The sequence below is a fragment of the Nuphar pumila genome, chromosome 8 (assembly GCF_984573655.1).
Source record: "Nuphar pumila chromosome 8, dmNupPumi1.hap1.1, whole genome shotgun sequence".
NCBI lineage: Eukaryota > Viridiplantae > Streptophyta > Magnoliopsida > Nymphaeales > Nymphaeaceae > Nuphar > Nuphar pumila.
Window position 1 is genome coordinate 111,309,513 of NC_143256.1, and position 13,067 is coordinate 111,322,579.

The 13,067-nt window shown below is 41.0% G+C and overlaps 1 protein-coding gene across 1 annotated transcript; it reads right to left on the reverse strand.

The window, feature by feature from the left end:
• Window positions 1–62: 62 nt before the first annotated feature.
• On the reverse strand, window positions 63–11,646 carry LOC149830220 (ras-related protein Rab7). The gene is made up of 7 exons (XM_090016390.1): window positions 11,481–11,646; window positions 11,259–11,285; window positions 10,956–11,055; window positions 1,297–1,443; window positions 1,142–1,222; window positions 884–1,029; window positions 63–360 (listed from the first exon to the last, which is right to left on the reverse strand). The coding sequence occupies exons 1-7, from the start codon at window positions 11,531–11,533 to the stop codon at window positions 294–296; spliced, it is 621 nt and encodes a 206-aa protein (XP_089872516.1). The 5' UTR covers window positions 11,534–11,646; the 3' UTR covers window positions 63–293.
• Window positions 11,647–13,067: the final 1,421 nt, after the last annotated feature.

Genomic DNA, 13,067 nt, shown 5'->3' on the forward strand with positions numbered 1-13,067 from the left:
AAGGCAAAAAAGAAGGAAAAAAAGAAAAAGGCAAATTTCAGAGAGTAACAGATCCGGATCTCAAACAGAAGTAGGGAATTTAAGTTTACTAAAAAGAAAGTCTGGAGAAGATCAAGGACTAAAACTGAATGAAAACAAACAGTAGGCAGGAACTATTCAGTTTTTAGAAGACATAATATACACCATACCCAGTTTTATATCCCACATACATAAATCCCATCACAATATTCCACACGTTATTACTCCAATAAATAAAATAACAATGCAATTGCACTTCTATCCCCTCATTTGATTTAACATTCGCATCCAGATGATCTTTGCTGCCTCCCTCCAGCAACATCAATAGTGTCCGGAAGATATCTTCATGATTGCAGAAACCAAAAGGAAAATGAGTATGAAAAAATTCAGTGACGCATCAGAGAAGAAATGAACAAGGGCTCAAGCAACTCAGTAACATAGTCATCAGTACCACAAAGAAAAAATCAAGAAAACCCTTTGAAACTTCAAATCCCATGGATGATAACCCATCATTGCTAGTCTCATTAGAAAAGGGTTTTCACAACACAATGACAACTAGCAGCAGAAAACATGTTGCATTGCAGGTCCAAAAACTTAGCAGTGAAAAACATGTTAAAGTCGAAAATGTTTTAAGAAACAAGCTGAAGCCAACAGGAAAACGATAATCGTAGTGGGGATTTGATCAATTCTATGTAAAACTTAATACCAATAACTAGAAGCACAAAACATAAAGTCCGAATATCCTAGCAAGTATGTTGAACTCAGCTGGAAAACATGAAAGTGGTGTCTTCAACAAAACGTGATCCAATCATAATTCTGGTGGATTCAAGAGAAATAAAATAATAAATTATGATACATTACTCACATTTCTTCTTCCGGCTCATTTTTCAGTGCATTCTTTGCTATACACTGGAAAGCAGCCTCTACATTGAAACCTTCCTTTGCAGAGGTTTCAAAATAGGGGATGTTTCCCTTGGAAGCACACCATGCTTTTGCCTTTTTCTCAGATACCTAAGACAGACACGTGTGAGTGTACAAGCTTGATATATTGAAAACCCAGATGTTAAATACATGCAAAACACAAGGATGGTAAAAATCATTGCTCAGACACCAAAATAGTTACCACTCGGCTGTTCCCACCATCCACATCTATCTTGTTCCCCAATACCACAAAGGGAAAATTTTCTGGGTCTGATGGACTGGCCTGCAAGCAGTTAAGTGCAACGATTGATTCATCCAAGCCTCAGCCCTAGAATAATGGAGAGTATCTAATACTACCTGAATAAGAAACTCTTCGCGCCAATTATTCAGATTATCAAATGACTTCATCACATTTACATCATAGACAAGAACACAACAATCTGCTCCCCGGTAGAAAGCCACACCAAGACTCTGAAATCGTTCTTGACCTGCCGTATCCCATATCTATAAATATTCCACGCATCAATAGAGTAAGTTAATGAATATATGGTGGCAGGGGAAACTCTTCCTTACTATACCAATCCATGTTCAATGCAAAGCAGTATATATTATAAAACAGAAAAATGAACAAGTAAAGCGATGACTTGTGGAAAAAAATGCCTACAGACTCATATATATATATATATATATATATATATATATATATATATATATATATATATATATATATATATATATATATATATATATATATATATATATATATTGTTGTTCCAAACTTCTAGTTCCGGAAAATAGGCATCCTCTTGAATAAATACTATAGCAAACTCTAAAATAGTTGGAAAAACTCAATGATTGAGGAAAACCATTCAAGTTCAAAATACTAAAGAGATGTGTTTCGGTGGGCCGGCGTTAGATTTAATGGTTTAGGTAGGCTAGGTTAGGTTCATGGTCAAGTCAAAAAGTCAATTCGGGTGACAAGATAGGCTGGTTCTGATATGGTTCTGTAAAAAAATATGGTATGCCCAAATGGTGTGACAGAAAATCCCAAAATTAGGGAATGATTCTATATACCTTAAGGAATGAACGTGCCAAATTTCTAGGTCAGGGGATTATTATTTTAGGAATTAAAAAACTGACAAGTTGCACGTCGAGATTGGATTTTCTGCAGGCTGGACTGGGTTTGGGTAAAACAAACCTGGATTATAAAATCAATATCTCCGTACAGAGATACGATAAAATCCTGATTTTTTGAGGGTCTGATATAGGTATCCTAAGGGTGTTTGGGTCAAAGTTTCAGACCCAAATGACTAACGGTTTAGGTCGAGCAACTTCTGGAAGTCTGACAAAGATTCAGCTTCGTCAGCAAACTTATTTTGGACAGGTTGGGATTTAGGAGAGATTAAAGCTTGAGAGAGGCTTAGGGAAGGGGTTTCAATGACTTACACGCTTTAGGGTGAGTGTCCTAAGGCTGAGGAAGGGTCTAGTCCATCTAGGGTTGGCCAAGGTTCTTCATACAAGGCTGGGTTGGGTCGGTTCCTCCACATTGTTGATGTGGTGCACATGAACACCAAGTAGAAGCAGTCATAATTGGTACTTAGGCAATTCCAGACCCAAGTAGGGTCTGAAGCACCTTAAGCCATAGTTGGGAAACTCATGACTCGGGCTCGAATCGGACCCCTACTGGGTCACCGAGTCAGCAGGTTGACTCCATGACTCGGACGAGTCAAGACTCTATTTTATAGTGTAAGCACATGTCTAAGACATGGAAATAACTAAACTTCAAGCTAATATGTCAATAGATAAGTTACAAAGTCATATAATTATACATGATTATTAACTTTTTTCATTGAACAATATTAGATTCTTTGTAACAAGTGACTTTATATAAGAATTATGCATTAAAATAATAAAATACATGATAAAAAATATATATTTAATGGGTTGGATCGGCAGTCCTGAATCGTGACTCAGTTGGGGTCCGATTCGGGACGACTCGAGCGATTCCCGAGTCAACTCGCCGGGTTTGCCAATTATGCCTTAAGCTGATGAAGAGATGAGCTCTTAGAGAAGGGTGAACAAGACAAGGGGTAGGGACTCGCCGGGATAAAGAAAAGGAGAGAGAAAGAGACATCCACAAGAGAGAAGGACGTTAACTAGAGAGAAAGAGAGTTAGATGTTTTTAAGATAAAGGATTTCTAATTTCATTTCATATTTTCAACATCCAAAATGAGCGCCATTTATAGGCCAAGGGAGCTCTCATAAAAGCATTACAATTATCCAAGCACAATAAAAACAATAACATCTACTTGCGTACTATCTCCCCCAAGTCACTTAACGAGGGCCAAACTCATAAAGGTCACTTGGGCTTCCAAGGCTCAATAAGGAGGGAGCCCAAGGATCAAAATGACTTTCATAAGGGGTCTCGATGGCCTTTGCATGGCGCCAACCGGGTGGGGCACACACACCTTCCATGGAGGCTTCTAGAGGAGACACCCCCATGTAGGTCCCACTTGCATGCTTTAAATGAGAGGGCACCCAAAGGCGGGTCCCACATGATTGATGTGGTTGATTAGCTGATGTGGCGTCTTCTTCGCATGGGTCCCATGTGGCTGAGGTGGCTTGCATCATATGGAGCTCCGGTAACGATTTCGGATTGGCAATGCTTGGACCCATTTGCATGATTTGGACCTTTGGAGCTGGATCGAACTTACCCGAGACTTGGTCTGCATCATCCCCTCCCCCTTGAGATCTGCCTAGTTGCTTAGGCAAAAATCTTTCTCTTGTTTTCGGTTTTGACTCCATTCACCAAGATAGAGCATCGACAACTCAATTTTCAAGCCCCTTCTTATATTGGATCTCGAAATCATACATCATCTCAACGACCCACTTATGCTGGAGTGGAATCGTGATGTGTTTCTCTATGAGGTATTTCAAGCTTTTTTTGTTGGTGCAAACCAAAACATGCCAACCAAGGAGATAAGACCTCCATTTTTCGAGGGATAGGATGATCGCAAGCATCTCTTTCTCATATGTTGATAGCGCCTTGGCTCTATTGGCGAGACTATTGCTAAGGAAAGCCAAGGGTTGGCCTTCTTGCATTAACACCGGTTCAATACCGATGTCACACACATCGGTTTCCACAACAAATTCCTTCAAGAAGTCGGGGCAAGAACCGGGGCTTCGCAATGACTTGCTTGAGCTTCTCGAAGGCAAGCTCGGCTCCGTTTGACCATGAAAAGGCATTCTTCAACATTTTCATTAATAGGGAAGCAATGATTTTGTATCTCCGCCTCCTATAGTATCCAATGAGAACGAAGAACCCTCTGAAGGCTTTGATGGAAGTTGATTTAGGCTAAGAGATCACGGTTTCAACCTTCTTAGGGTACTCGCTAACGTCGTTATCATCTATGATGTGGCCAAGGTAGGACACACGGGGTTGTCCAAAGTTACACTTGGTTCGTTTAGCCACAAATTGATGCTCCTTTAGGGTTCATAGGATGACCCTAACATGCTCCCGATGTTCCTCCCAAGTGTGGTTATAGACAAGTATGTCTTCAAAGAATATAAGGACCAACTTTCTAAGCATTGGCCAGAAGACATCGTCCATCACCCTTTGAAAGGTGGTTAAGGCATTTGTCAATCCGAAAGGCATTACTAGGAACTCAAATTGGTCGTCATGAGTCCTAAACACCGTATTTGGTATACCCTCTTTTGCCATCCGGATTTGGTGATATTGAGCTCTTAGATGAATCTTTGTGAACACCCGCACCCCCATGCAATTCGTCCAATAACTCATCAATGACCGGTATGAGGTGTTTGTCTTTCGAGGTCACCGCATTGAGAGCATGGTAATCGACACAAAACCGCCAAGTATGATCATTCTTTCTCACCAACAAGACTGGTGAGTATGGGCTAAAACTTGGTTGAATTACCCCACTATCGAGCATTTCTCGAATCATTTTTTTTGTTCCATCCGTTTGTGAATGACCATACCGATAGGGTCTAATGCTCACAGGTCCCTCACCCAGAATTAAGGTGATATGATGATCTTGGGACCGTTCCAAAGGTAGGGACGTCGGTTTCGCGAATACGTCAGAGGGACCTCTTCATCTTCTTTGTTTTTCGCTTGCTCGGTTATTTTCACCATACACAATAAGGCTACACGAGTTGCTCTGAAAATTTTAAAAGCCTCCTCCGAGCCTATCTTGTCACTTCCCTTCCCTTATGCCTATGAGCCTTGAGGTGCACACTTCTTTCGCCCTTCTCGAAACTCATTTTCATCTTGCTGCAGTTTCAATGGACCTCTCCTAGGGATCAGAGCCAACTCATCCCTAGGACTACGTCAACTCCCTTTATGGGAAGCATGTATAGATCAACATTGAACTTAGATCTTTGCATCTTGAGATCCGTGTTGGGGCATACACTCACGCATTAGAGGCGGTTGTCAGCTCCTACTACAACCTTGAACATAGGTTGTTCCTTCATGTCACATCCAATACTTGATATGAGATTGTCCCTCATGAAGTTGTGGGTAGATCTGATGTCAACCAACACCTCCACTTGTAGTTGGGATCACACGCATGGAGTTGGGAATAGGAACTCCAAAGAGGGTATGGAAGGCTTGGATCAATTTCCTCGGATTCACCCAAAGTGTGGACGGGTTTGTCCTCACTTGTCTCATCTTCACTTTTACAAACAACATATATTTTAAGGGCCTTGAATATATGCCCTAGGCTCCACATCTTAACATATTTATAGCACAGTCCCTTGTTGTGTCAACACGCCATTTGGGATCTACTAACAAACTCGGCCTTAACGAGGGGGGGGGGTCCGAATTTGTTTTTAGTACCAATATCCTTGACTTAGGTGAGTGATTCTAGCCTATCGGGGGGTCAAGTAGGCCTCCTTATGTGGCTGGACTTCTTTCACCTTTTTTCTATTGTTTGTGCTTTTACAAAGCACTTCCAATGATTGGGGGTCCAGAGTCATAAGGTCGATTCGGATTTCATCATTGAGACCTCCCATAAATGTGCATATCAAGGCGGGTTCGGACCAATCACTACATATCGTGCTTAGGTCCTTAAACTCAGCTTGATATTCTTGGATAGACCCTTTTTATCTCAAATTCTTCATATTCACATTATGATTGTTATATAGAGAGGGTCCAAACCTTTTCAAGAGTTCTCTTTCGAACTCTATTCAACTTTGTGTTTCGTAGCATTGGTTGCGCCAACGGTACCATTGAATTGCTTCACCTTCCAAGTGATCAATGGTGCATCATAATCTACTTTCGTGGGAGATTCCTTAGTTTACATAGTATTGCTTCAACTTATACAACCAATCATAGGGGTCTTTCCTCAAAAAAATAAGAATTAGAATCTTCATGTAGCGTGGAAGAGAGACTCCAAGGTTAGAAGTCCTCGAACCGAATCCATGATCTCCCGAGCACCAACTGAGGATGGAATTGTGCACATCTTCATCACGATCATCTTGCTCTTCGTGATTTTTGTTGCCTCTGCCTTCGATGTTGATATGCTGGAGCTAGATGGCATCATGAACAGTGGTGTGGAGTTGTTGCACCATCTGGGGTAAGGTTGGCTACTCTAGTTTCTAAGGTGGTCATTCAGGTTTTGACACCTCCAAGTTTCGAGTTGGTGTCTTACGAGAATTGGTTGAAGGTTTCAAGGGTCAATTCAAAGATTTTGTCTTGGGGCTTTCTGGAGCCATAAGAATGTTGCTCTGATACCAATGGTTTAAGTATTCAAAGTTAGGTTCAGGATTAAGTCAAAAAGTCCATTCAGGTAAAAAACGCAAATGGTGTAGGAAAAATCTTAAAAAGTAGAGGATGATGACACCTTAAGGAATTAACGTGCCAAATTTTAGGGTCAAGGAATTTGTATTTTAGGAATTAAAATTCTGACAAGTTGCAGGTCGAGATAGGATTTTCTGCAGAGCGAACTAGACTGGGTTACGATAAACCAAACCTGGATTATAAAATCAATATCTTTGCACCAAGATACGATAAAATCCTGATTTTTTGAAGGTTTGATATAGGTATCTTAAGGGTGTTTGGATCAAAGTTTCAGACCCCAAATGACTAACGGTTTGGGTTGGGTGACTTTTGCAAGTCTTACAAAAATTCAGCTTTGTCAGCAAACATATTTTGGACAAGTTGGGATTTAAGATAAGTTAAGGCTTGAGAGGGGCTTAGGGAAGGGGTTTCAATGACTTACACGATTTAGAGTGAGTGTTCTAAGGTTGAGGAAGGGTCTAGTCCATCCGGGGTTGGCCAAGGTTCTTCGTACAAGGCTAAGTTGGGTCAGTTCCTCCACGTTGTTGATGCAGTGCACACGAATACCAAGTAGAAGTGGTCATAATTGGTACTTAGGCAATTCTAAACCCAAGCAAGGTCTAAAGCACCTTAAGTTGATGAAGAGATGAGCCCTTAGAGAAGGGTGAACGAGTCAGGGAGTAGGGACTCGTCGGGATAAGGAAGGAGAGAGAAACACGTCCACAAGAGAGGACGTTAACTAGAGAGAGATAATTAGACATTTTTGAGTTAAAGGAGTTCTAATTTCATTTCATATCTTCAACGTCCAAAATGAGCCCCTTTATAGGCCAAGGGAGCTCTCATAAAAGCATTACAATTATCCAAGCACAATAAAAACAATAACATCTACTTAGGTACTACCTCCCCTAAGCCACTTAACGAGGGTCAAACTCATAAAGGTCACTTGGGCTTCCAAGGCTCAATAAGGAGGGAGCCCAAGGGTCTACATGACTTCCATAAAGGGGGCTTGATGGCCTTTGCATGGCGCCAACTAGGTGGGGCCCACACGCCTTCCATGGAGGCTTCTAGAGGGGATGCCCCCATGTAGGTCTCACTTGCATGTTTTAAATGAGGGAACACCCAAAGGCGGATCTCACATGACTAATGTGGTTGTTAGCTGAGGTGGTTGCTGGATGGGGTGGCATCTCCTTGGCATGGGTCCGATGTGGTTGAGGTGGCTTGCACCATATGGAGCTCGGATAACGATTCCGGATCGGCAATGCTTGGACACGTTTGCATCATTTGGAGCTTTGGAGCTGGATTGAGCTTACCCGAGACTTAGTCTGTATCACTAAATCATGTCTAACAACTTTTTACAAAAATGACAAGCATAAGTACAAGCTTTGACATACTACAAATCCTTTTTCCTCCCTTCTAATGGTTCTTCGCCTTCTTGTTTCCCTCTTCTAGCGTTTATCTTCTCTCTCTCTGTCTTTCAACTTCCTTGTGTTTGTTTACTTCTAGCTTCGAAAGATTCTAAAGATTCATTATCTCAACAAATTCAAAACAAAGTGCACCATGATGAGACATAAAACTCTTACAGTAATTGAGAATGCCACTAGCACCTACCTTATTAACTAGCTCCTAGATTGAAACATGAGCAACCATCTTATGTCTTTGCTCCACCATAAGCTCGCATATTCATGTTTTCAACAACTAAAGGAAGTGAAGAAATATGTATAGACTTTTCTCATTTATCAACAAGAAAAATCCAGCTACTTAAAGTCAAGTGGAATGCTAGAGACACTACTGATCCCACACTGACCATAAACGTGCATTTCTAATGGGTTCAAACTTTAGAGTTTTATTATAATGGTAGTGAACAAGTTCTCAAAGTATGCAATACTCACAATAGCACCAACTACAGGCATGTAACTTGTGGCCCAACTGCTCATTAAAATTGTGGTGAAGAATTGGGGCATCCCAAAGACAAGTAATGTGATCACAACCAAGGTTCACAGGATGTTTGTGGATCAAAGTATTTTTATCATTGTGATAGAAGCTACCCTTCGCCTGTAGATTCCATCCCCAAACAGATGAACAAGTTCAATGGTTGAATGTCATACTCAAAGGATATCCAATGGCACGTTGTCGGTGCCAATCAACACAACTAGATCTACTTGTTTGACATCATCCAATTTCGCTACAATTTGCAGAGGATGAAGCGTCAAACAACAGCAAGATCAAGTGGTCATGGGATAGTAGCCACTTGTACAACACATGGTAGTAGCAAATTACTACTGAAGAGCCCTGCAAAACATTAGTTTGCTAGAGGTTGGCAAAAGAAGATTGCATGGCAAAGGAATACCTCACCAAGAATGTCAAGAAAATGAGAAATAGGCCAACTAAGAGTACCAAATGGATGACTTGGTTATATCAAGTAATAGTAGCAAAAATATAGAGCATTATGCAGTTTACTGAAGGGCTCATCAAGAGACACCAAAGGCCATTCCTTTCATGAAAAATATAGAAGAAGTTGCTAACATGCTGGAAGTCCTCACAATCTTCAAGATACACCCAATCAAAGATAGAAGAATACTACAAGTACAGCATAGTCAAAGACTAACAAATTACACAGAAGAGGAATAGTGATGGCCTGCCATACTTGTGGTCAACAATGTTGTTGTGTATGTTGTGAATGGCCTAGATGACTTGTATACATGTACATACCCCATGTACATACCCCTCTCTTATAGCACATAGCTCTATGCAGCACACATGCATCATTTCTCTTAGCAATGCACCTTGAGGCCCATTTTGAAGATCAGAGCTCATCAAGCATTCTTTTGGTTTCCTCATGTAAATAATGTGGTTTCAGCCATTGTGTGTGAGCATGGACATCCATAAAATGAACGATTGATTGTATTTGCTCATATTGCTTGTCTAGCTTGCCTTGTCCATCATTTTCTAACAAGTGCCTAAGAACACCACATATTACTAACTATTGAACTTCTGTGACAGTCCTGCTAATGATGCTAAGTGCTAACACAGCTAAAAGTCAAAGTTAAACTAGATGTCACACAAGATTAGGTTGGCATGCATTAACAAGTGTGTGTGCTGTTAGAAATGAGTGCAATGACAACTAGTACCAGATCACATGTCAGTCAATCATCAATAAGCTACATTGGATATCATTGCACTACTTTTTTATTCTAAGATTAAGTAACTCTGAATTCATGCAAATCAAGCATAGAGCCTTTATTGCTTGTTGACCATTATAAATTTTATTCTCTGAGATTTAGTTCACCAGGGTGGCAAACTTTATGCTTCAACGAAGATCATATTCATGAAACTTGTTTTTTGTATTGTAATATAACAAGTAACATATGTTACATATGATGCATATGGTGAATAGTGTAATGCAATTTTCAGCATGCAGTATGTGTAACTTTTGGCAATGTAAAATTTGCAAACATCTGAAAGTTCTTTTCTCTAGGAGAAAACACTTCCTCTCCTAATCAAACACTTGTATCGCTTAAGTACGTACATGGTACTTATCCTAAGGGGGCGTAAACTGGGCTTTTCCGTAGAAACACATCAACGGTGTGTGTTTCAGTGGGCCCCACCATGACCAAAAAAACTGAGCTTTCCTTTTCCTCACGGAAAAGGAAACCAAAATCCACAAGAACCCCCCACTTTCAGCAGAAAGGGTTCCCGTGGGGGGTGGCCCCAATTCCGCTTCCCCAGAAAGGAAAGGGCGGAAGAGGGTGACACGGACACGCAAACGCCCCCTAAAAGTCGTGAACTTTTATAACTGTTCTAGCTGTTATCTGTTCCCAGCCATATGTAATCTACAGGATCAGCTTCCATAAAGAATGTCACCTGAACTGTGACATGGGCCCATATTTCCCATCTCATGCTAGTAAGAGCAGAACTCATCATTGACATCTAAGAGCATCCAACAGAAATCCCAAACCAGTACACCTAATATTCTGCACTGTTGTCAAAAATCAAGTTTCCGCGAGAATGAAGAAAAGTATACAGATGCCTACCTGGATCGTGTGGGCAGAAACAGAACTGATCAAGGATTTTAAGTCATTCACAAATTTTAAAAGAAGAAGAAGAAGAAAAGAGTGATGCACCGCTATTAAGAAAGATGCAGCAAAGTAATTGGGGATAGGTAAAAGATGTCCACAGCATATATAAGCCCCCCAAAAAAACTCAACGTTGAAAGGCGGGTCACCTGCAAGGTGAAAAGCCTATCTTCAAATTGAACTTCTTTCGTCAAGAAATCCGCCCCGATGGTTGCTTTGTACTGGTTGCTGAATTTGCGATTCACATATCTGAAGAAGCAATCTCAAGGAGAAAAACTAAAAAACTCATCATACCCCAAACCCCTTTCTCCATGAGAAAACAGAGCAACCCTAATTCTTCAAAATCCAATACCAGATCATGTGATCAGATCCATCAAACAAACGGGAAAAAAAAACTGCTATAACGATTTCATCACACAAAGCCACATCAAAAATCATCAGTTCAAGGATACTGGTTCATCAGAGACGTCTTCCCGACCCTGCCACAGATCACAAAAAAACAAAATCAGGGCTTTATTCTTCAAGGAGATCAAAACCAACAAAAGCAACGCGATCCAAAGATTGTCTCAGAAAGATCACGACGAAAACGAAAGGAACCGGATAAGGGACCTAAACTAAGGAACAAGAGGACGAGAGATCGGAGAGAAGAAAAGGTAAGAGAGAGAGGAACGCACCCACTGTCGCCGAGGATGATGACCTTGAGGAGCATGCGCCTTCGGGCAGCCATTGTTCACCGGAAGAGGGTGAGGGGCAGAGGGCGACGATAGATAGATGGTCCAACCGAGGGTCGAGCCAGAGACCTCGCCCGCTCTGTCTCTCTACCTCTCTCCGCTCCTTTACGTCAAAACGAACAAACAAGAAAAGGTTTAATTTATAATGGAAGCGAGAAAGACTGCCAGTTATTTTCCCTTCTTTTTTACGGACGTCAAAAATTATGAAAAATAAGAGGAAGCCAACCTCCAGTATTAGTGTAGGAACTACCAATCCAAATCCAACTGATGAATGAATTTTTTTTTATTTCCCGTGAAAGTTTTTTCGTATGAGAGGTATGAAAAGAACTATACATGAAAAGGGACCTTGATGGGAAAATTGAAGTCGGCCAACTCAGCTTTCCCGTGAAAGTTTTTTCGCATGAGAGGTATGAAAAGAACTATACATGAAAAGGGACATTGATGGGAAAATTGAAGTATTGAAGTCCACTAGTGCCAACACAGTACTTTGTCATCGTGATGCTTGTTTTCTTTTTTTAAACCACGTAAGAAACTAGAGACAGTGTCTCTCTCTTTCAATTTAAAAAAAAAAATGAAAATCTCATGGTTTTAAAACCCGGTGACTCATCACTCTGCTCATACTTGAGTGACTTGACTCGGCTGGTCAACTAGATCAGGTCATGTTAAGTTTATATATATTCATCATATGATATTTTTTATAATACTATTAATGCATGTATAAACTATATATATACATATGACCCGGCTGAGTCATGGGCGCACTCGGCCAAGTTATGCTAAAACTCGGCCCATGAGTTGGCCTAGTTTTGTACACAAACAATTAGTTATACTGGATTTTGACCCAGTACTTGGATGATATGAGCCAAGTCACTGGGTTGACTCCGCCCGTTTTCAAATACCATGTTTTAAACTTGATTTTCAGTTAAAAACCAGGTTTGGTGCATGTTTGAATGACACCAGACCTGAATTTAGTAAAAACCGAATAAAACCTGGTTTAAACCAGGTTTTGAAAAAGCTGGGGTTACCCAGTATTTCAACAGGCAACAGGTTACCCATCTTGACCTCGTCCTAGCGCCCTATCTCTTCCCAACCCTTCATTTTGCAGTTATTTTCAAAGTATTTTTTTTTTACTCGGAGAAACCTCTCTAGGCGCAGAGACCTAGCCGTGCTGGCTCAACCTGCCATACTTAGGTCTTTATCCATGTTGGCGTAAAACTCTGAGGGCTTACCCCTCGACCCCAGGGAATCGCCAAACTTCAGCTTACAAGGCGCGCGGGGGGGGGGGGGTTGATGCCCATGGGCCATGGGGATTTGAACCTAGACTGTCGGTCAAACGTGCTAGACCCCATCCCACTATGTCAAACCCCTTGGGTATCAGTTTTGAAGTATTTTAGGCCAGCCATTTTCAGCTGGTCACTGGCTGGAAAATGACTAGGTCGATACTGCCCAGTTAGGGTGGTACTAGCTAGCCAGCCATTTTCTTTTTTTCTAATAAATTTTTATATTTTTTCTTTTAGCCTTTACGGCTAT

What these genes read in the sequence shown, in the direction of transcription:
- LOC149830220 (XM_090016390.1), bottom strand. Translation starts at nt 11,533, where the DNA reads ATGGCTGCCCGAAGGCGCATGCTCCTCAAGGTCATCATCCTCGGCGAC. An exon ending in GCGAAGAGTTTCTTATTCAG is followed by an intron (nt 1,223 to 1,296) that starts GTAGTATTAGAT and finishes AACTGCTTGCAG; the next exon opens with GCCAGTCCATCAGACCCAGA. An exon ending in AATGAGCCGGAAGAAGAAAT is followed by an intron (nt 361 to 883) that starts GTGAGTAATGTA and finishes GCAATCATGAAG; the next exon opens with ATATCTTCCGGACACTATTG.